This window comes from Cyprinus carpio, chromosome A10 (genome assembly GCF_018340385.1).
Source record: "Cyprinus carpio isolate SPL01 chromosome A10, ASM1834038v1, whole genome shotgun sequence".
In the NCBI taxonomy this organism is placed as follows: Eukaryota; Metazoa; Chordata; class Actinopteri; order Cypriniformes; family Cyprinidae; genus Cyprinus; species Cyprinus carpio.
Window position 1 is genome coordinate 12,320,141 of NC_056581.1, and position 21,013 is coordinate 12,341,153.

At 35.4% G+C, this 21,013-nt stretch overlaps 2 protein-coding genes across 4 annotated transcripts; both read right to left on the reverse strand.

The window, feature by feature from the left end:
• Positions 1–310: 310 nt before the first annotated feature.
• Positions 311–9,136, reverse strand: LOC109068395 (fasciculation and elongation protein zeta-1-like). Of its 3 annotated transcripts, none has more exons than XM_019085223.2 (10): positions 8,836–9,135; positions 6,859–7,222; positions 5,308–5,407; positions 4,209–4,295; positions 3,635–3,800; positions 2,902–3,176; positions 1,965–2,045; positions 1,769–1,844; positions 1,576–1,641; positions 311–1,179 (listed from the first exon to the last, which is right to left on the reverse strand). In XM_019085223.2, the coding sequence occupies exons 2-10, from the start codon at positions 7,173–7,175 to the stop codon at positions 1,163–1,165; spliced, it is 1,185 nt and encodes a 394-aa protein (XP_018940768.2). In that variant the 5' UTR covers positions 7,176–7,222; positions 8,836–9,135; the 3' UTR covers positions 311–1,162. The 3 variants fall into 3 exon arrangements, with proteins under 3 accessions (XP_018940768.2, XP_042621181.1, XP_042621180.1); XM_042765247.1 differs by lacking the exon at positions 311–1,179 and adding an exon at positions 1,207–1,334 and having other exon boundaries at positions 5,308–5,359; positions 8,836–9,136; XM_042765246.1 differs by lacking the exon at positions 311–1,179 and adding an exon at positions 1,215–1,334.
• A 3,765-nt stretch (positions 9,137–12,901) lies between these two features.
• LOC109068417 (vacuolar protein sorting-associated protein 26B-like) lies at positions 12,902–18,767 on the reverse strand. The gene is made up of 6 exons (XM_019085233.2): positions 18,290–18,767; positions 16,798–16,954; positions 16,497–16,661; positions 16,200–16,375; positions 15,921–16,063; positions 12,902–15,089 (listed from the first exon to the last, which is right to left on the reverse strand). Exons 1-6 carry the CDS (start codon positions 18,510–18,512, stop codon positions 14,955–14,957), a joined length of 999 nt encoding a protein of 332 aa, XP_018940778.1. The 5' UTR covers positions 18,513–18,767; the 3' UTR covers positions 12,902–14,954.
• Between the last annotated feature and the right edge of the window lie 2,246 nt (positions 18,768–21,013).

Sequence of the window (21,013 nt, forward strand, 5' to 3'; positions counted from 1 at the left end):
GAAAATATAACTTAACGCGTTACGTAATATAAATAAGCCGCAAGCTGTGTAACATTTAGTCAGGGTCAGACTCAGTATGGTTAAATTAGCCTAATATAACGTGACAGTGGTGCCACATTCAAAATGAGCAAAACATTTATTCCTCTGTTTTTTATGTGTTATGTAACAGATATTGTTTTCAGACTACACGAAACATCTAACGTTAACGCTGTTGCAAACCAGCTATGTGTATGATGAATTATGACCTGCATATGACTGACCTCCAGTGGAATGTTGCGGTATTATAATGAAACAGTCATTCAGGCTTCCACAGGGTTTGACATTTATTGGAATTATAACTCAGCAATACTTCACATTCCTCCATGTCCCTTAGTAAATAAGAAATATATACATTAAAGATGTAAGCACATGGCATGAATAACAGTTCTGTTAAGTAAAAAAAAAAAAAGTTTTATTAGACAAATGGATGGTCAAAGAAACCACATTATGTAGAACTGTATATTTCATACATAGGATGAAAAAAAATCTCAGGTTTCCCAAAATAAGAAAAGTCACAAGGTTTCTCCCTATAACTTGGCATTAATGTAGAACACTAAAACATGCTGTATTTTCAACCAACATTGGCTGAAATTAAGCCACAATACTAAAACGGCAAAAGCAGAAATTATGGATGGATTATTTTCAAATGGCTCTCGAATCAATTCACCTACACCTTAATAAGATTGTGAATAATGCCCTTCTCATCATCACCTGTGTTCAGAACGGATGTGAATGATTGAGTAGTATGTAAAATGCCTTATGTTAGGCGTATATTTAAAAATAAAAATATTACCTGATCGTAGAGTTAAACTGATTATAGTTCACCTGTTACCCTTACACGTTCCATATGGCTTTTGGCCCATAGTAACGTACGTAGTAGAAAACATGTAAAGCACCAGGCGCTGTGGTATGAACCTCGTGGATATGTGAATACAGGAAGGGCAGTGAGATGAGCAAGGTCAAAGGTCATTAGATAAGCAAGAGAAGGATGGTTAGATGTTCAGGGTCCCTCGCTGATACTGAATAAGGGAGCTCATGCAGCTTGGCTGGAGATTTGAGAGAGGACGAACGAAGACACCCGACCTATCCACTGTCTCACCATCAGCACATCACACTCAGGACTTTAGGTAGGACACAGAACTGCAGGATGGAGACGTGATATTGTGTTCTTGGTCTCAACACTACTAAATGTCTGTGCATGTACTTCAGATACATTTATGTACTGTATTATATAGTGTTATTTTAGTTATTTATGAGAATATTTAGAGGAGAACAGTGATATTCTGTGAATCCAGCTATTGAATTAAATTGAGAGAGAAATATACATTATCAAAAAAAGACAATTCCTAGCAGGTAAAATGTTTTCAAGTTATAACCTATTTCAGAGCCACAGTTACTTTCTCTAAAATTTCTAAATAAATAATAATACTATATAAAAATGATGACTGCTTAAAAACACCATAACCTAACAAAACATCATTTAAAAAAAATATATAATAATACAAAATTATTTAAAAAAAAAGAGGGGTAGTTTACCTTTTAATATATAGTCAGTCAGGAGGGTTGGGACCTTCTCACTGTCTTCTTTCATGGCATAAAGAACTGAAAAACAATTTCAGTTGAATTAATGCTCACTATTTTTTTTCCTTTGAAGGCCTAAATTTGTTAAGTATTAAATAAATCAGTATTAGCAAATATAACTATTATTAGTGCAGTTCAGTACACTTACTTTTTGTGAGCATTTGCAAGTCATCCACAGATGGAGGAGCCCCTTTTTTCTCATATGGGATGACTGTGTTTAGGTACTGTCGAACATACATATGAAAAAAAATAATCAGAGTTCACAAACAGCTTACAATCAGATCTTATTCCTGCATATATATGCAAGTTTAGTTCAGAACATTACCTGAAATGCTCCACCTTACCTGTCTTTCTGTCCCTGAGGTCCCAAAGGTCTGTCTGATGCCTGTCTGCAGGATGTTGGAAAGACCCTCCATGCTGAAGCGCTGGTAAACATTAAAACATCAAATATTAAGTGCCAGAAGCTTCTGCTCACATTCTGTACAGCACACATCCTACGCCAAACTAGAGAAAACAGCTGGTAGAATTCAACTGGGGAAATGTTCTAGAAAAAAAAAAAAAAAAAAAAAGATCTCATATTTAAGTATCCATAGATTTCTATCAGCAAATTATTAAAATCATATAACAATTAATATTATAATATCCATCTTTACATTAATCTTACTGTACATTATAATGTTGTGCTGCCATTTATTTATTTAAGCTTTTTTATTATTTCTATTGTTTTATTTGCATGTTTTGAGAATTGATATCATTTGAAATAAGCAATAACACAAATTATATATATATATATATATATATATATATATATATATATATATATATATATATATATATATATATATATATATATATATATATATATATAATTTTTTTATTGCTTATTTATCAATTATCAGCCATGACATGGCTATACAATAAGTTATTGGCTAAAATCCTAAGCTTCTAAGTTAAGCAAACATAATATATTAAATCTGAGCTTCACAATTTGCCACATTTAGTAACTAGCCACTGTGTACAAAATAACTTGAATGATCAACTCATCCCTGTGAGAACGCAGTTCTTGCATGTTGTAATGAAATCACAGCGGTATTACTGTAAGAGGAAGCTGGTATAGCCTTCACAGCTCATACTGCAGGGGAATGCTTCCTCTGCTTTTCCAGTAAGTGTTAAGTGCAGCTGAAGAGTAATGGGGCAAGATCCATTAACCACAGAGTGAGATGTCTGTGCATGGAGTCTGAATGGAGGTAAACATCATGCAGTTCATTTCAACACACGTACTTTTGCAGGCATGCTCCCGGTCTTCTCGGAGCGGGTAGATCCTTGTAGACTCATGGCCTTGTCCTTACGCCTGCGCTTGCTCAGCTCCCTTTGCTCCTTCTGTCTGTTCTGGACCTCCATCAGAGCTGTGATGAAGGTATTCTTCACCTCCTTCTCAAACTCCAGCTCATCCCTCCAGGCCAGCTGGGCCACCAGTTCCTCCGAATACTCTCGTATCGACGCCTCCATTCGACACAAGATGTCAAGCAGCGCCGAGCTTGGCATCAGCCTCAGACCTGCATGACAAACATTCAGTTTAAAAAGACTTGATCAAAGCGAGCAACACTTGACTCTCACACTGTGACTGATGTAATGTTTCTTTAGTGTTGTTCTCAGTTGACACGGCCTATTTTTCATTGGCTTTTACTCTACTGCATCTTTGATTTCAAAAATGTTCATCTGTCTGTGAGATGAAGAAATGCTGAAACAACATAGCTTAAAATAGAAACCTTCCCTATATACTCAATAGGCACCGGTTTTATTTCCTGGGGAGCATGTTATATTGATCTTGATCTGGTTATATCAAGGTACTTCTCATTTTGCTGACAGACATCATGAACTGTATTTATCAATTACATTTAAAGCAGTATTTGTTTGAGTGTTCATCATTAGTTTCATCTGAAGATTCATGAAAAGTTTAAAAAGTCAGCCTGAGGTTCACATATATGAATTAACTGCAGGTTTGAACGAGCACCTTCATAGGAGCAGTTGTTGTTGGAGGCCTGAGACAGCATGCGGATCTCCTCCAGTAGAGAGGGACTGCTTTTAGAGGAAGACACCCCGATATCGTCCTCCTCCTCTTCCTCTGTCTCTCCAGGATCTGGTGAGTTTTCCATCATCTCCACAATCTCCTCAATCACCTGGTGAGAGAATAAATGACAGATTTCAGTGAGCGCTTAAACAATTTTGAGGACACAACAGAACTGTAGCTTTGAATTTTAGCTTTGTATGCAATGAATAAATGTAGCACACTTGATTTTAAATATAGCATAGCTTTAAAGCTAGGTTACTGTTCAAGCATAAACCTGCTTGATGTACAAATACAGTATTAGGCTAAATGTATCAACCATTAGTATCACAAAATGCTGGAACACTACTTTTTAACCTTTTGATGCATTAATTGTTAAATAACAAAAGGAAAAAATATTCCTGTACTATAAACAGCATATAATCTTTTTTTTTTTTTTGACCAGTGCAACACATTTATTTATATTGTGTATTGTGTTATATTTGTGTATATTGTATCATCTGGAAAATGTTATGCTCACCTGATCAGCTGTAATAAGAGGTTCTTCACTCAGACAGTTGGCATTGTCATTCTTCTCGTTCATCTCATCTTCTTCTTTTTCGTGGATCTTTAAAACCAAGGCAAATGCGTTCATGAAAAACTTCTCAAAATGTTTAGTAGCACCTGCCATATTAATATGACAAGAAGATGGCAAAGAGTAATGGCTCCATATAGTTCCATTACACTCATTGGTAATGTGTTGAAGAGAGTGCATTCAAATGTTAACTTGGCAGCTCTTCTAGCCCGCATTGATGTACAACAGAGTCTTGACTATGCTAGTCAAAAGCTAGCATTATATTACCTCATTTAACATCTGACCAGTTGCAGTAGTTGGTAATTAGTGTAATGTTACATAAAGACTGTAACTGACACATCTCACATGGTGACAAAATATAAAAGAATATACAGAAATGCCAGTTAGTCATGGGCATTATTTAGAGCTTCTGTGGGATTTTCTTGTTGTGTCTAAACTGTTTATTGCAAAGCTTGTGACAGGCTGATTGCCAGAGAAAGTAGATCAGGTTGGGTTTTTGGCAGCGAGTGACTGTATCTGCCGTCCATTTGGCATAAATATACACACCACACCCTGAATCAAGAGAGCAAAGCTGTACTCTCATATAGTGCTGCAGTCATTTGCTCAGAGGAAATAAATGCCTTTTCAATTAAGGAGAAAGATATTGCAAGATATTTCAAGAAAATATATTTCAAGATATTTGATGGCCAACGCATCAGTGATAACTTCAGTTCCATTAATATAATTTAATTAATAATAAATAAATGATAATAGTATTTATTGGTATTGACCGAATAATAATATTAATACCAGGAGTAATCTAAATAGTAATATCACTGTATGATAAAATTCACATTATAATATTAAATTACTATAAATAATCTAATATAATCATATAAGTATTAAAAGAAAGATTTGTGTCTGCATTGGTAAACATTTTGTTGTCCCTAACACGTTATTGTACTCTTAACTTCTAGTCATGTTCTATAGCACTAATCTATACAGTAACCCTGCAGTATTGTCATGTCAACACCATGAATGTTATCAGAACAGAGCAGACATTTACCTCCTGGTCTGAGAGGTTGCCGTTCAGTGTTTCTGAGGTGGGGTCGTCCCAGCTGGACACAGAGGAGGGCATGTAGTTGTCAGTCAGAGCATCCCACACGCTACAAAAACACATGCATGGACATTTATATACACAATGTTCCAACCAACACACAATGAAAATGGAACAAATGAGACGTTCGTTCTCAGAATTTTAAATAATACATTCTTTAACAACACCTTTAATAAGCACTCACTTCATTAACTGAGGAATTTCATTTATATGTATCAATCATGATTTGTTAGCACTGAGAAATATAGAGCATTAGTTTTATGTGAATTTGTGCACGTTTATTTTAAGATGTTTTTTAAGTAGCTGGTTTGCATGTTTATATAACTGGGCTAGTGACAATGCTTTCTTTCTCTTTTCTATGTATTTATCTACATGTTGAAATTACTCTCCACACTTTCTTTGTCCCTCTGTCTAGTCATCCAGGGAACAAGTGGCCATTCAAAGTGTGCTGATCCTCTGAACGCACACAGACACAAGCCTACCAGCCTCCATTCCAGCCCTGCAACAACACCAAACTGGTACAGACTCATCATCTACCCATATGTCATTGTCAGAAGGAGTTTAATTTCTGTTTGCTGCCTGGAGATCTCAAAAGGCAACATTTTATCTAGAATATTTACCAACCACAGATAAAAAAAAAATTAAAAATACTGAGAACTGCAGCAGGCCGGTTTTCTGTAATTCGTCAGATGCACAGCCACAGGCTGAATTCTAGCGCAGGGACAGATTTGTGTCTGAATACAAGCCAAGAACAAAAGCCACAGGCAATGAGAACACATCACAGTGGGAAGCGCAGAAAAATAACATGCTAACAAATCATAAATCAACGACATATTTACAGCACAAACTATAAGAGTAATGAGCAAGATGCTCAAATACTGGAAAACACAGTGACATGTTCATTTTTATCTCTTACAAGGCTACAAAAAGGATAAAACATTTTGATTTAAATCTCATTTTGTAATTTTTATGCTCTTTTTTATTTACTTGCTAATATTTGTGTATATTTTTGACATTACATTCTCAATCAGTGATGATGTTTTGACTGTTTTAAATCAACAAGTATGTGCGCTATATTTAGAACAAGGGATTTTTTGTGAGAGGCAGATTTGACAGTAGAGAGAGGATGGTGACAGGCTGCCAGCACAGACAAGTCAGGACAAAAAAAGCACCGAGGCGTATAAAAATTCGCTGAATAATTCACGGCCAAACCATGGACACACGCACACAGACAGGCTTTGGTGATGGACAAAGGATGTTTTTATACAGTTTGATTGGCAGGCCAGTTGGCAAGGGTGTCAGACATGTCCTCACTTTTGATTGGCAGAGAGACAGCCTGGATGGGCATATTTATTAGCATAGTCATCCGAGTATCAATGCTAGATTTTTTTGGTTGTGCAAAAACATGATGCTAAATGCATCAAACTTCAGAATTCATTAATTCATCTACCTACATGTATTTACTTGACATATATTAGGAGAGGAACAGAAAGATCTTACTCTTCATCTTGAAGCCTCTCCTCATCCTCCTCGGCGTGTGATTGGTTGCGAACAGGTGCCAGACCTTCTGTCTTGGTGTTGTAATTGTGGAAGCATACGTTCAGCTTCTCGTCAAATTCATTGACGAGGTCCTCCATGGACTTGAAGCTCATCATCTCAGAGAAGTTCTCCAGCTCTGAGAACTCTTCACGGCACAGCGGGGCCAGAGGAATGGTTTTGTGTGGCCTGCAGGCAGGCTGCTCGGGTTCGAGCTCGTCCATCTTGCAGGGCCGCAGATCCTCGAATTCTTCATCCAGGCACACTAGAGGGGCCTCCATCCTGATGCCCTCTTGATTGCACGTGGAGGTTTCCGCTGCAACAGTCCCTAATTACAAATATGATTATGGTCAATCTGTCATTCAACATCTCAAATCCTCATTTAAAACATAAAATGCGGATTTAAAATTTGGAGTAATTCAAATAGATTTTTCACTTCTCAGCTAAAATTGTATTTGGATATGAAACATTATATAACAACAATGGCTTCCTCAGAGACAAGAACATTTTGTGAGGCTTTTTTTAACTATGAACATTTGGACTATGAAACACAGTTCTCAGATGACATCTCGTTAAATTAATTCCCTTCATTTCCACTAAGCGAGCAGGGAACAAGAATGACTGCATTTTACTCAAGCAGAGTGAAAGTAATTGTGTTTGATTTGCATGGTGGTTGCTTCAGCAGAACCTCTGGGATTTTTCCCTTATGAATTATTAAAATATTATATGTATAAATATATACGTTAGTTTTTTTCTGCAATTATTACTGGCTACTATTATTACTGTTTCTAGGCAAAAATGCATCTTGTTATATTCTGATTCACCCAAAACAAATGCTTTTAACATTATATTCAGCACAATATGGACTTCCACAAAGATTCGCTCTTCATTGAAATGAACAAGTTCAGGTTGAGAGTTATTATAACATCCACCATTTAGTTCCTGCATCCTTTTTCGGCCTATGATCTGACAGTTCCCATGAATGAGCTCGACAGGCTTTATCAGGCATTACATCAGGCTAAAAGACTGCAGGATAGAAATCCATTTAAAACAGGCTTACATAAGCTTTTACCCCAACATGACATTAGTCAGCAAAGTTCCATTCCACTAATACACTATATTACTTTACCCTAGTATTTATGTGTCTGTCTGTACTATGTCAGAATTAAGGGAATGACCTTTTTTCACTTCCTGGTTTTTGGCTACTGATTGATTTGTTTATCCACCACCCATAATTCTGTGCCTATGGCCAAAACCCATTCAAAAAAACCAAAGCACAGAGGTAATTCAATGTTACAGTGATAAACTACTGCCCCTCATTCACACTTCCTGAGTAAGGGGGTGTGATTGAGCAGGAATGTAAATAGCATATTGACCTTAAATCAATCGATGGAACAAACTGTGGCCATGGAATAAAGCACTTTTGCTGTGGGACCTCTGCTGAGAGTGACGTCGTCTAAATGTCTATTGCATTCATATTTATCACTGTGCTGAAAAATGCAAGAGATATTTCTCAGACACATTACTTAGAGGATAAATTTTGATCACAGTATGAATTTGTGAGTGCCAGTTAACAATGCTTGCGGCAGGTGTGACCTATGTTTTGAAATATGAATATGAACACAACCATGCCACAAGATCAGATTAATTGATGAGCCATGATGGGAAGAAATGTGGCGGATATAGGTCACACCACATGGATTTGAAAATAATATTTTTGATTATCCAAATGGAAGAACAATATATAAATTGTGCAATACAAAAATAACAATTATAATTTTTTTCTAAAAATATGTGCAGAATTAAAATGAAATAAAAACGGATGGATGCAGAACGGATGGAGATCAAGCTTACCCCATTTCCCAAAGGGAATAATGGGAAAACAATGGCGGGATGGAGACGGAGTGATGAAGGAGAGAGAGAGAGAGGGGAACAAATTACCTGCAGAAGAATCTCTCCTTGTGTATCTGGGTAGAAACAGCCCCTCCTATTCCAATATAGTCAGAGAGAAACCACCATCAGCAAATCTTGGTCAGGATGAAACGACAGCAGCCACAATCATTCCCATCACACACACAGAAGCTCCGTGTCGTGATAGCCACTGTTCTAGTCCACGGCGTCTTGTCTAAGCCAGTCAAGGCTCAGAGTGTTGTTTTCTGGGCATTAGCAGCAGCCGTCCTCTCCTGTTCCACGGAGTCTGCGCATTGCTACGGCAACTGACGGAATCATCCTTCTCGCCACCCCTCCCCCTTCTGCTCCTCTCCTCATGCACCTCACTCTCTCCACCCCTTACCCCTCCCGCTCCCTTTCTCTCAATCTGCCATAAGCCAAATCCCTCCATATTCATGAGGAATTGAAAAAAATAGTGAGAGGTAATGGAGAGAAGCTGGGGCTTTAGTCACACCTTGAACTCGCTTGTCATCGGCCACATCAGGGGTCTCTTGGCAGGATCCCCTTCTCATTATCCCTCAAAGCACGCTCAAGGGATTTTCAATGAGGAGGCCTTGCTAACAACAACATGTATGCCGGTTCCTTACTGTCAAGTCATTCCTATTGAAATGAAAGCTATAAATTTGGCAAGATTACAGTATTTTAATAATGTTGTGGGGTCATATAGAGTGATAGTATAGCATATTAGGGTCCAAACGTCTGAGACCACTAGTGAAAATTCTTCTATATTGTATTTTTATATTCATTTAATAAAAGAAAATTACTAGTGATATTATTGGTATAACAATTTAAGTGAAAAGTTTAAATTAACGTATTGTCAAATGTCACAAATTTGGTTATTTGATTAGTGACCTATAGAATTTGCAGAATTGTGAATATTTTATTGTATTCAACATTTGTTTGTTTAAATAACGTTTATGTTATTTCAATATCGTAATATCAGTTAGTGGATGATTTTAATTGTTCATGCACGTTTTTCCTAGTTTAACATTCAGATTGCCTTCAAAAACTTTAAATACACTAACAATTTAATACTTTTAAATGTAATCTTTTGCTAATCTTCTGCTTTTTTATTATTTAAACACAATAGAATAGAATTTTAATAATGTGCTGTTTATCAGTTATCGGATATGACATGAAAATAATTATTTTAACACTCTACAGTAAGGTTTCGTAGCTTTAGAACTAACAATGAACAGTACTTTTACAGTATTTATTAATCTTAGTTAATATATTTTTAAAATCAAAAGTTGTATCTTGTTAACATTTGTTAATACACTTGTATATGCACAAAATATGCTGTTTCCGGCTAGATTTGTCTGACTCTGTAAGCCATCCAGTGAGCCAGAAAGACTGAGAAATGCAGCAAAAACAAAGACCGTGGTTTATAGGAACTGATGGGGCATAAAGAACTCATTTATTTTGGTCGTAGTATTGCCCAGTTGCCTTTTAAGTCATACATATCCACACCTCCCATGTGTAATGCCCCTCTCCCTGCTGCCCTATATCCTTCACGGTTTTAATCAGCGTCTCAGCTTGTAGAAAGACACATACAGTTAGAGACGCTCTCCAGCATGCATGTGTCTGCATGCAAACAAGCTTCTCAAAACTGGCTTGCCATATTCCAGGGATTAGCATCTGATTTGGTGGATCACAGACAATGCTTTCACAGTTTTGAGCAGATGACTGTGGGAAACAACAAAAGTGTGGCACACGCTGCTTTAATAGAGCTTAGACATCACAGGATGTCTGGTCCGTATAAAGTAAAGCTTTCTGTCCATTTATTCTGAAATGCATTTCGGTGCTAGAAGCGTACAGCGTGACTGAAATACAAATGCAGGTGTATTATCACTAGCTGCTTGAATATGAACTGTAAATAATTCTAGCACGCTTTAATATATGTGATAGTTTAGGGCAGTTGTTGGCTGTATGTGCTGTGGCACTTCTTTGTCTAACAGACTTTAAACCATGTGAGTCCATTAATGGTTAATAAGGAGGAGGAGAGAGCAGAAAGTAACAGTAGTGGGTCTTTATGAAGGGGAGGAATATTCTGCAAAGCTCAAAGACAAATATGACGTAATCTCTTATGGTAGTGTTAATCACTGTCTAACGTATTCAGCAACTACAAAAAAAATAAATAAATAAAATCGGCCTATTTTTATCATCACAATTATTTTGATACAGAAACCCTTTTAAAGCATCTTTTTAAACCCCTTCCACTTCCACTTATAAACGAAAAAAGTCTTTATTAAAAATACATAAATAAAACTGCAGATTATCTCATATACCCCACATTTGCTTTTCATCCATATTACATTAGCTGCAATAACATTTGATGAGATAATATAAAAAATGAGAATTACACACAATGACCTGATTTCCTGTGCAAGACTCCCCCTTCTCACACAGATGCAACGCTTCTCCACAAACAGTCAAAAGACTCGGAATGACGGAGGCCCCATCGCCATGGTAACCGGGTTTGTGCAGCTGAGCAGTTGCTGCGGTTATTGGTGAAGGATTGGAACTGGCCCATTATCTCCACGCCTCCATTGAAGGCCTAATAGGTCTGAAAAATGTGGCCGCTGGATTTATTGAGCTAAGATGTTGTTTCAGCTGACATTTAATATTTATGATTTGATAGCAAGTTACTGTATTTACTACATGAACCTCCAGTTGTTTTTGTTGGGTAAGATGGTAGTTTGCCCCTGCCACTTCCACCTTTGACAGAAAATCAGTAAACTAAACTTAAATTGCCAATAAAATGTTTAATAAAAAATTATTTTCCTTAAAAGAATAATACCATGTATTAATAATGTATAAGTTAAAGCAGTAGTAATAACAAAAATAGCATTATTATTATTATTTCATTACCTTTATATTATTTCGACTAGTACCTTTTTTTTAGAAATCGGACTGAATTTTCCAAAATGAAAAGTGATTTTATTGCTCACAAGGAACAAAACAGCCTCCCTGAGGAAAGCATATGTTGTACGGCTACTCTATATATTGTGTGACAGATTCAGTTCAGGATTTGAACACAAAGGCTTGTTATTTGTCCTGAGTCCTCATTAGTGTCTATGGGCTTGAATTCTGCAGATGTAGAGAAAGAGGACTTCAGCTCAATACTCATCCAGGTTTCTCTTCTCAGCTTCAGAATTCACTTGGAAAATACAGCTGTCAGCACCACGGCCAGCCGATCAATAACATCTCCTCAAAGCCAGAGGACTGCACACACTATTGAAAACTCATCGGCAAAGGTATCTGCCTTTATACTTACATACATCTGGAACATTTTACAGTAAGTGAGTAATAAAAAAAAAACTTAGACCTAAATGCCTACAGTTTGGAGTAGGTAAGATTTTTATGTTTTTGAAAGTCTCCTATGCCCACCTTATGATAAAAAATATAGTAAAAACAGTCATGTGATTTTTTTTTTTTTTTTTACAATTTAAAAAAAGTTTTCTATTTTGATATATTTTAAAATGTAATTTATTACATTTATTAGCAGCCAATCATTCTAATATGCTGATGTGCTTCTCAACAAACAGTTCTCATTATTTTTGTTGAAAGCAATTGTGCACCATAATATTTTGTGGAAACCGTGATACATTCATTGATGTACAGTGTAGCCAATAATATGAATACATTGTAATCCTATTATCAAATTGGCTATAAAGTGCATTGCTGATTGCACAAATGAGGTTAGTCTGCCCTCTACGGGTTATCAAGAGCTACTGCTGACTGATTTTCAGTATTTAGAAACTTAATTAACCTCAAAAAGTTTCACTTTACCATGTTTTGGAGAATAATATAAAAAGAAACTGGTGTTTATGAATTAAAGGTAAAAGATACTCATTTAAAGACCAGATCAAACTCCTTTAGCTCTTTTAAGAGATATTTAAATACATATAAGATAGACCTTGTGGGTTTTTATTTAATTAGAAATATTCACAATGGCAGCACTATGTATAAGATCATAAAACAGGTTACTTTACACACCTTGTTTTTCCAAACTTAGTTCCATTGCTGATGAAATGACGACATGCAACACTGAAAGTTTACATGAGGGAAAAGATGAGCGTTTTTGTTTTTTAATCAAAAAACAAAATGTCATATACAGCACAATTACTAAAAGAGCAGTTAGGTTGTGTCTGTTCTGCACTCTCATATTTTACATTAGCACAGTTCTAGAATCTTCTAGAATCCATTTTGTAAACTGCTAGTACCTTAGAGCGATTTCTAAATTATTTCAAAATCATATACTTACAGTTCTGTAAATATATACTGTACATACATAATATTAATATAGAAATATGGTTATCTAATGCCATTTTAAGCAGCACTTTTTTGTACAATGATAAATGTAAAGAAAGTTAGGAAACAACTAATTATTTGTTCCTCCTTTGTTTTGAAAGGATACACAGTGCTAATTTGTAAAATCATATACGTGAAGTCAGTAAACAGTGTGGCACATAGAGACATGAGTATTCTGCAAAGAGATGATTTAGCTTTTAGATGGCCTTGCCATCTTTTACTAGTTTTACACCAAAAGCAAGGGTTCCTTAAAAAATAAAGGCAATTTTATCAAACAATATCCAGAGCCTAGTGTGTGATCAGTATTTCACAATCTTTTTTCAAACACATCACAGATCTAGATCTTAGTTCATGTTCATTGCCGGACTCAAGGATCATTTTCTACTTAAGTGAATGGAAGTACTAACAGAAGACCAATATTGAGAAATTGCAGTCTCACAGAATTTTCTAAGCTGTACTGTTATGGTCAAAGATTTCTAAGGTTTTAAGTACATATTGGAGAGTGACTGGTTAGAAATGTGATGCACTATGAAAGTTAATCTCCGGTATTGGTAAAAATGAAAACTAAAATAAGATATTAATGCCACCTGAATTCTAGAAATTACATGAATTAAAGAACATTAAACATTAAAACCACCAATGATAGCTTAGTAACGCTTTAAAATAAGGATGTTCAATAGTTAATCCTTTAACAAATATTAATCTTGATTAATGTTAACTTTTACATAAAAATAGTACATTTTTACTTTAAACGTTTGTTAACATTAGTTTGTTTTATTAGCCAACACAAACTAACAAATAAGCAGTTGAATCATAATTAATTTATAAATAAAAATGAACTAAGATTAATTGTTATTTCTTGAAACCTAAGACATTAACTAATGTTTGCATTTTAAACCTTATAGAAAAGTGTTACCCAACAATGTCAAACATTTTGGTTTACCGTACCAAAACATCAACAGCAATAACACTGAATTAAAATTCCATTTTTACACACTTTTAAAAACATGGCAAGGAGCTTGTTCATATAATGTTCTATCATTATATCAGCACAATCTGACAGATAAAATAAAAATAAAATTCAGGTGCGTTTCAGTTTAGCTACATACCTGTATGGAAATTAATTTGGTTTGTTTGTTGACTCTAAGCAGAAATGTTCATGTAATTTTGGGCTGATATGAAGTTATGGGTCCCGCCGGAGACACTGAAATCATGTTGGCAAAAACCCTTTAGTGCTTAGAATTTATCTTCCGGAATGGCAACAAAAGTAAAAAGGCATGTATTGGTAAGTATATATAAAAAAAAAATTCACTAAAAATATGAATTAGTTCAACACCATTTCATTAAAAACAAAAACGGAACACTGTATGCAATGTATAGGTTATAAAAGAAAAAAATCTACAATAACAAAACATTCAATAAAGAATTAATTTGAAAAAGGCTGTAAAAGGAATATGGAGAGTGGAATGTGTTGGTTTTGTTTAGATGGACTGCTGAAATGTTTGAAATAAACATGCAGAGTCAATTAAATTAAGGGTGGCGGGCAAAAAGTAAGCAATCTCTGAGGAACCACCAAGAAGAATTTATAAATATCAAATTGAAGTTTTTGGAATCACTGTTTTTACTTTTCATATTCATCCCTTTTTAAAAGCAACTTAAGAACTTGTTGATCATAAATTGGTATGTTCAGGAATGTGAAATATCATGTTTACGTTGCCATCTATTTTGGGAGCACGCAGCTTCTTTAAACCCATACACACTCTAACACACATGAGATGATGAGAAGAGAGTTGGGTTTAGTCGTCCTCCTCTTTAGCTTGAGAGAGTGCTTTCTCTGAGCTCGCCGAGCCCTCGAAGCGCTGCGAGGCGATGGCAGCTTGATGGGACATGCTTTTCCTCACAATGTCTCCCTTTCTCCATAGCGTAATCTCCTAGAAATCCACAAAAGTATCAATTCATACACAAAACAGATGTTCTGGGCATTTAACAGTTAAAATATCACTATTGCTATAGAAACAAGAATGAATCATTAACATCAAAGTGGTCAGAAATGGAAGTAGTTATTTCTGGACATCAATAATGAAAATTAAAGGGGTCATATGATGCGATTTCAATTTTTCCTTTCTCTTTGAAGTGTTACAAGCTCTTGGTGCATGAAGAAGATCTGTAAAGTTTCAAAGCCTAAAGTCTCAAATCCAAAGAGATATTCTTTATCAAAGTTAGGACTCTGCCACGCCCTCCTAAAACGGCTCGTTCTAACACGCCTCCACATCTCTACGTCACTATGTGGAAATATTTGCGTAATGCGACTCTGTTCCGCTTTCGGGCTTGAACTGATGGTAAACCTAAGGACATTATTAACTGTCTTCACATTTATTTTGAAAGATAAAGCACGCGATTATGGAAAGGGGCGTTACTTTTCTGACGAGTGCTTGCCGTGTTCGGCCAATCACAATGCATTGGGTCAGTTGGCCAATCAGAGCAGACTGTGCTTGTCAGAAGGAGGGACTTTGTCGAAAACGACATGTTTGAGAAGAGGCGGGGCATAGAGGACCTACAATAATGTACAGTATTTGAAAAAAATTTGTTTTTGAACATTAAAGCATGTCAATATATTCTGTTACACCAAATACACAAAATAATGATCTTTAAAAAAGCATCATATGACCCCTTTAAAGTGCCTTTGATCATATAGTCTAATTGTTTTCACATTTAGTTTGCTATTTTTTATTTATTAATTCAGTAAAAAAGTAAAAACCAACCTGTTGCTTGAAGTAACGTCTCTCTTCTTCATCAATGAGTACAAGATTCAGGTAATAACGAACAGAGAATTTCTTATTAATGTCCCTCATGGTGGGCGTCATCTCGTACCCAGCCAGAAAAAGACGGATAGGGATGGATTCACCTAAAGCCAGAAAAGATAAAGTTAAAAATCAGTACAGTTCATTTCAACATTGAAAATACAGTGAGTATTAATGTTTCACATTAATCCATCAGAAATGTAATCCTAATAAACGGAGGTGTTAAGAATTGTTTCATACCTCGTACAGGTGCTCCATCCATTATCTCGTATTTTGCAATGGTGTCATTTTCATGGTACACATTTGGCCCTGTCCCTGTAGTCTCCCGTTTAATAATATCAATCTCCATGTGTTTGATCTTAATTCGCACCAACAGGAAATAGATCTTTCCTACAATCACATCTTTCAGGTGATACCTGCCAATTTAGGTAAAAAAAAAAAAAAAAAAAAGAATGCAAGCAGGATATCAGTGGATGACAAATTTACATTTTATTAACTGTAACCATAAACTCGCATTCTCTGGCTGTTTTGACTTACTTGGACTTGTTGTACTCAAACTCAATGTGCAGACAGTCCTCAATTCCCACCTCCATCTTTATGGAGGAGTTGAGCTCTGGATATGTGCTGAGTGTGTGCACTACAATGTCCATCTCTTTGCAGATGTCATTAAGTCTCCTGCTGATGGTCGCCCGCAGGAAATAGCTGTAGGAATAATTCGAGTTTAAAATAAAACCATCTAAACCAACATCTAAGAGAGTTAACTGTCAACTAAGTGCACACAGTATACTGTAGGAGCTCATATAAACAATCTTTCCAGAGCTGCACAATGGGAACACACCGTAGTTTTACATTCTGGCCTGTGTAGGACTCGTACGGTTTCTCCACGTGTGTGAACTCAAAATCAAAGGTCTGAGATTGAGCCATTTCTCCAGGCCGAGCTAAATCCTTAACCAGAGAGACAAACTCATGATGGTTACCTCTGTCGAAGTACAATTCTAAGAGAAAAAGCCACAGGAGAGAAAAATGTTATCAGATGCACAACGTTTGACATGGTTTCTTAATAAAATGTTCATATTTTGTTTGTGTATTCTGTTTTCAAGTGAGAACAATTCGTTAAGGCTTTGTGTTTGTTAGGTTTGGCAGGTATGCAACAACACAAGCGTTATGGGGTAAACTATGCCTTTAATATACAGTAAATAAGGCTGTATAAAGATCTTGATAAATGAAATAGGCGTCAGGTGAAAAAATTAATTTTCTTTCCATTTAAGTTTCTTCAAATTTCTTTGAAGTGTATTAATGGTATATACAGCTTTAAATGCCTAGAACAGTCTTTTAGGGAACCTGTTCATTACTGAAAATAAAAACAGGATTCATAGCTTGTGACGAGCATCTAGGGGTGTGGCTCCTATTATACCGCGTTTTTTACTAGAGACAGGAGTCAACTCATTTCGGAGACTCGGCTCTTTTGAACAATTCGTTTCAAAGAACGGGATAAAAGAACTTAATATGATTCTTTTATATGTTGCACATAGTAACGTTACTGTTCATTATGGGTTTTATTTATAAGAGTGTTTCAATTTTTTTTTTTTTTTTTTTATTTTATTTAATCTGTTCCACTTCAGTTTGTTGCAGCCATGATTCAGCTAACATCTGACTTTTATTTACAACCTAAATATAATTAGCATTAACATTAAAAACAATAATACAATTTTATTTAACTTTCTTAACTGAAAATTTTAAGTCTATGTTTAAGTCCAGTTCCTTTTTGGTTGATAAACCATATCTAGTACAAGTTTTACAATTTGTAACATTTCTGCTATTTAAAAATCAACTTATTTTTCGCCTCACTCATCAGTTCTTGACTTGTGAGAAAGAAAGAAAAATGTCCGAACAGGGCGGTTCTCGGATCAACAGGTCGGTGAGTTGTTGGCTGAATTTTGGAACAGCATACTTATGGATTGCTCTTGCCATTTCTGTCATATAAAGAGACGCTCGGAGCAATTTCTGAACGATTCGTTGCTAATCGTGAAGGAATCATTAAGACAAGTTTTTGTGAATCGGATCGTTCGGTTCACTGAAAATATCCAACTCGAAAGAACGATTCGTTCACGAATCAAAAATGTGTCATATGTCACGAGACTAGGTGTTTGTAATTTGACACTTCAACATATTAACGTGTTATTACTTAAGTCTGGATCCCCTTTAATGAAACGTTCTTTACAAAACAAATTTGCCCGCGACACCTCCAAACAAGCGAACACAGATGTTAAATGTTGAATTGTCACATTACAGCACGTACGTTGCATCGCTCGTTCAAACGTTGTACTTACCGATTTGCCCGATAAATTCTATTTTGATCCCTTGATGCTCGAGCCTCTTGCCTGGGTTCTTTAGAGTTACGTTGACTTTCCCAGAGACTGTCTCTCCATCGTAAAACAGGAAGTATTTATCCCTTTTCCCGTCCTCTGTTTTGTGCTCGACCTTTTTTCTCGTCTCGGCATCATTTAGAACTATGTCAATTTCAGCAGTTTGTCCGAAACTGAAGAAGCTCATCCCGACACCTTGTGCTGGACTGGAATCCTTTTGTATTCTAACACCTGGTCCAATTCCACATCAATGCAATTCCGTCCTGTTCACAAGCGAGCTGCTTTATCTTCTGCAATGCATGTACGTTTATAATAGGCTGTTTAAAATAAATTTGAGCTAATTCTTCATATGGCCACTGTTATAAATACATGCAGAGGATTTTTTCAGCAATGTACAAACAGGCACAAGCTTCTGAAATGAATTTACTACCGGGATAGTCCACGTAAATAATTTATGTTTTCAAAATAAAAGTCTTAAATAGACGACTGAAATCAAATTTAACAAATTTAATTTATTTTACTAAGAGTCAAATGACCATAATGGGTAGTTGTGTTTAGGAGTTTTGAATGTTTTAATTTTTAATCATTTGATGCGCACAAAATGTTATCCAGGGGTGCACATAAGTGGTACGCAGGTGCGCATACGCGACAAAAAAAAATGCGTTGTGTAAATTATGTTGTGACTGTTTTGACAGCTGTTAATGCACCTTATTAGATCGACTAACTGTGATACTGTATAAGATTTACACTCAAAGCGAAAGCGCACTACACTGTTTCAGAGCAAAACTCAAAGCTGATATAACTGAGCGTGCTGATTTTAGGTTTGCAAAAGATGAAAATACACACACACGCGCGCGCGCACACACACACACACACACATAAAGAGTTAATAGCGTTGTATTTTTAAGTGTACTATAAAATAAATGTATTTTTATTTTATACTCTATTTTTAAATATAATAGTATTATCACACTGATTATTTTGTTCATTATTTATTAAAATACCAAATAAATAAATGCAATAATACTATTATCACTATTAATAATTATTGTATTTTTATAGTTATATTTAATGTAGTCACACTATGTGCAGACCAATTCTCCAGGTGATCCTCATGAGAACCAGACCGAAAAACTTCATTCCCGCTTTCTCAAATTAAGGCCTTAAAGTAAAGTCATTAAGTCTTCATCAGTTCATAAAGTCGTGGCATTAAATGTTGCATGCACTAAGAAAAAAAGAAAAAAAAAAGGTCTCAGTATTTTTGTTTTGTTTTCGAATACAAATATCTAATCATCCATAAATCAAATGCATTTATTTGAGATGCAAAATGAAACCCAGAAACCCCGATCTATGACTGATTGGACAATTAGGAGAGCCCTGGTTTGTTGAAATGTCATATTAAATAAAAAATATATACTTACTGATAAGTGAAAGGTCTTTGAAAATGCTGACAACACTGCCTTCATTTAAAAAAAAAAAAAAAAAGTAATGATGCACCCTGGTCTGAGTATCACTGTCATGTAGTCAATGTCTCCCTCTAGTGAGCACAGCTAGTGACAGCACAACTCTGCATGAACACCGGTTACAAACATTCCTATCGTCACACGCATGTTTTGTTGAAAACATAAAGGATTAAGTACAGATTTAGAAAGCCAGTTGCTACCAGATATATATATATATTTATATATATATATATATATATATATATATATTGACAGAATTTGGCCACCGGTGAAAACTAATTGAGGAACCCTGTCTTACACCGTAGAAGTGCCAAATGGTTTCTAAGTCTCATTGCCACTCAGCCTCTTAAATCTTGATGAAAGGACCACTTTTAAAGCCTATTAAAAAAAAATATGTACAACTGTTGATTATTTGATATTAGACAACTAAAAAGGTGAATGGAAAGCTAAAACTGTGTGGTCAAATTCTTTCATGGCAGCCACAATCCTCTGGAATTCCTGTTTAACTGAAAGTATAAGGCATATTAGCAAGACAAATTCCTCGTACATGTATACATACTTGGCAATAAACGTGATTATAATTCTGATTCTTATTAACATTTATTTCTATCAAACTAATAGGCTACCTATTTTGACACATATTTTAATTAGAAGCAAACAATCCAACACTGACTGGTGTCTTTTTCGAATTTAATAACTATTTAGTAGATATTAGTACTTATCCCAGTAGCTACAAATATCTATTCAGTTAGTCACTAAGCATTTATCAGGTTGGTTAGTATTTATTCCTTTGCCAATAATGATGATAAACTGCAATTTTTTACCCCTGGATCATATGGGGTCTATTGCTCAGATATTAACTTCACTTTTTAGCTAGTGAACTAGTGATGTAAGAGATTTTTCGAGTAACATCTGGGATAGATACTATAGTATACTGAAAGTTCTAAACTAAAAGTGGACTAGTTACTAGGAATAAGTATACGGTAAGGCAATAGTTTTGAACACTGGCTGGTTATGTCCTTGCTCAAAAATTTATTTTGGATAATTTTTAAACAAAAAAAGTTACGGACTGCAGCTTTAACTAGTGAACTAGTGACATAAAAAAATGTCCCAACCAGGGATAGATAATTTTTGTCTCTTTAAATAATAGCGACTAATAGGTGACTAGTCACTAAGAATAATTACTACTAGTGAACTTGAAAATAGATGCCTATGAGTCACATAA

Excerpts from the sequence above, each read along its gene's own strand:
- LOC109068417 (XM_019085233.2), bottom strand. The coding sequence starts at position 18,512 with ATGAGCTTCTTCAGTTTCGGACAAACTGCTGAAATTGACATAGTTCTA. Across the intron at positions 16,064-16,199 it reads GGATGGAGCACCTGTACGAG|GTGAATCCATCCCTATCCGT; the intron begins GTATGAAACAAT and ends TTCTGGCTTTAG. Across the intron at positions 15,090-15,920 it reads GACGTTACTTCAAGCAACAG|GAGATTACGCTATGGAGAAA; the intron begins GTTGGTTTTTAC and ends GTGGATTTCTAG.
- LOC109068395 (XM_042765246.1), bottom strand. The coding sequence starts at position 7,175 with ATGGAGGCCCCTCTAGTGTGCCTGGATGAAGAATTCGAGGATCTGCGG. Across the intron at positions 4,296-5,307 it reads GCAACCTCTCAGACCAGGAG|ATCCACGAAAAAGAAGAAGA; the intron begins GTAAATGTCTGC and ends TTGGTTTTAAAG. Across the intron at positions 2,046-2,901 it reads CCGGGAGCATGCCTGCAAAA|CGCTTCAGCATGGAGGGTCT; the intron begins GTACGTGTGTTG and ends AATGTTTACCAG.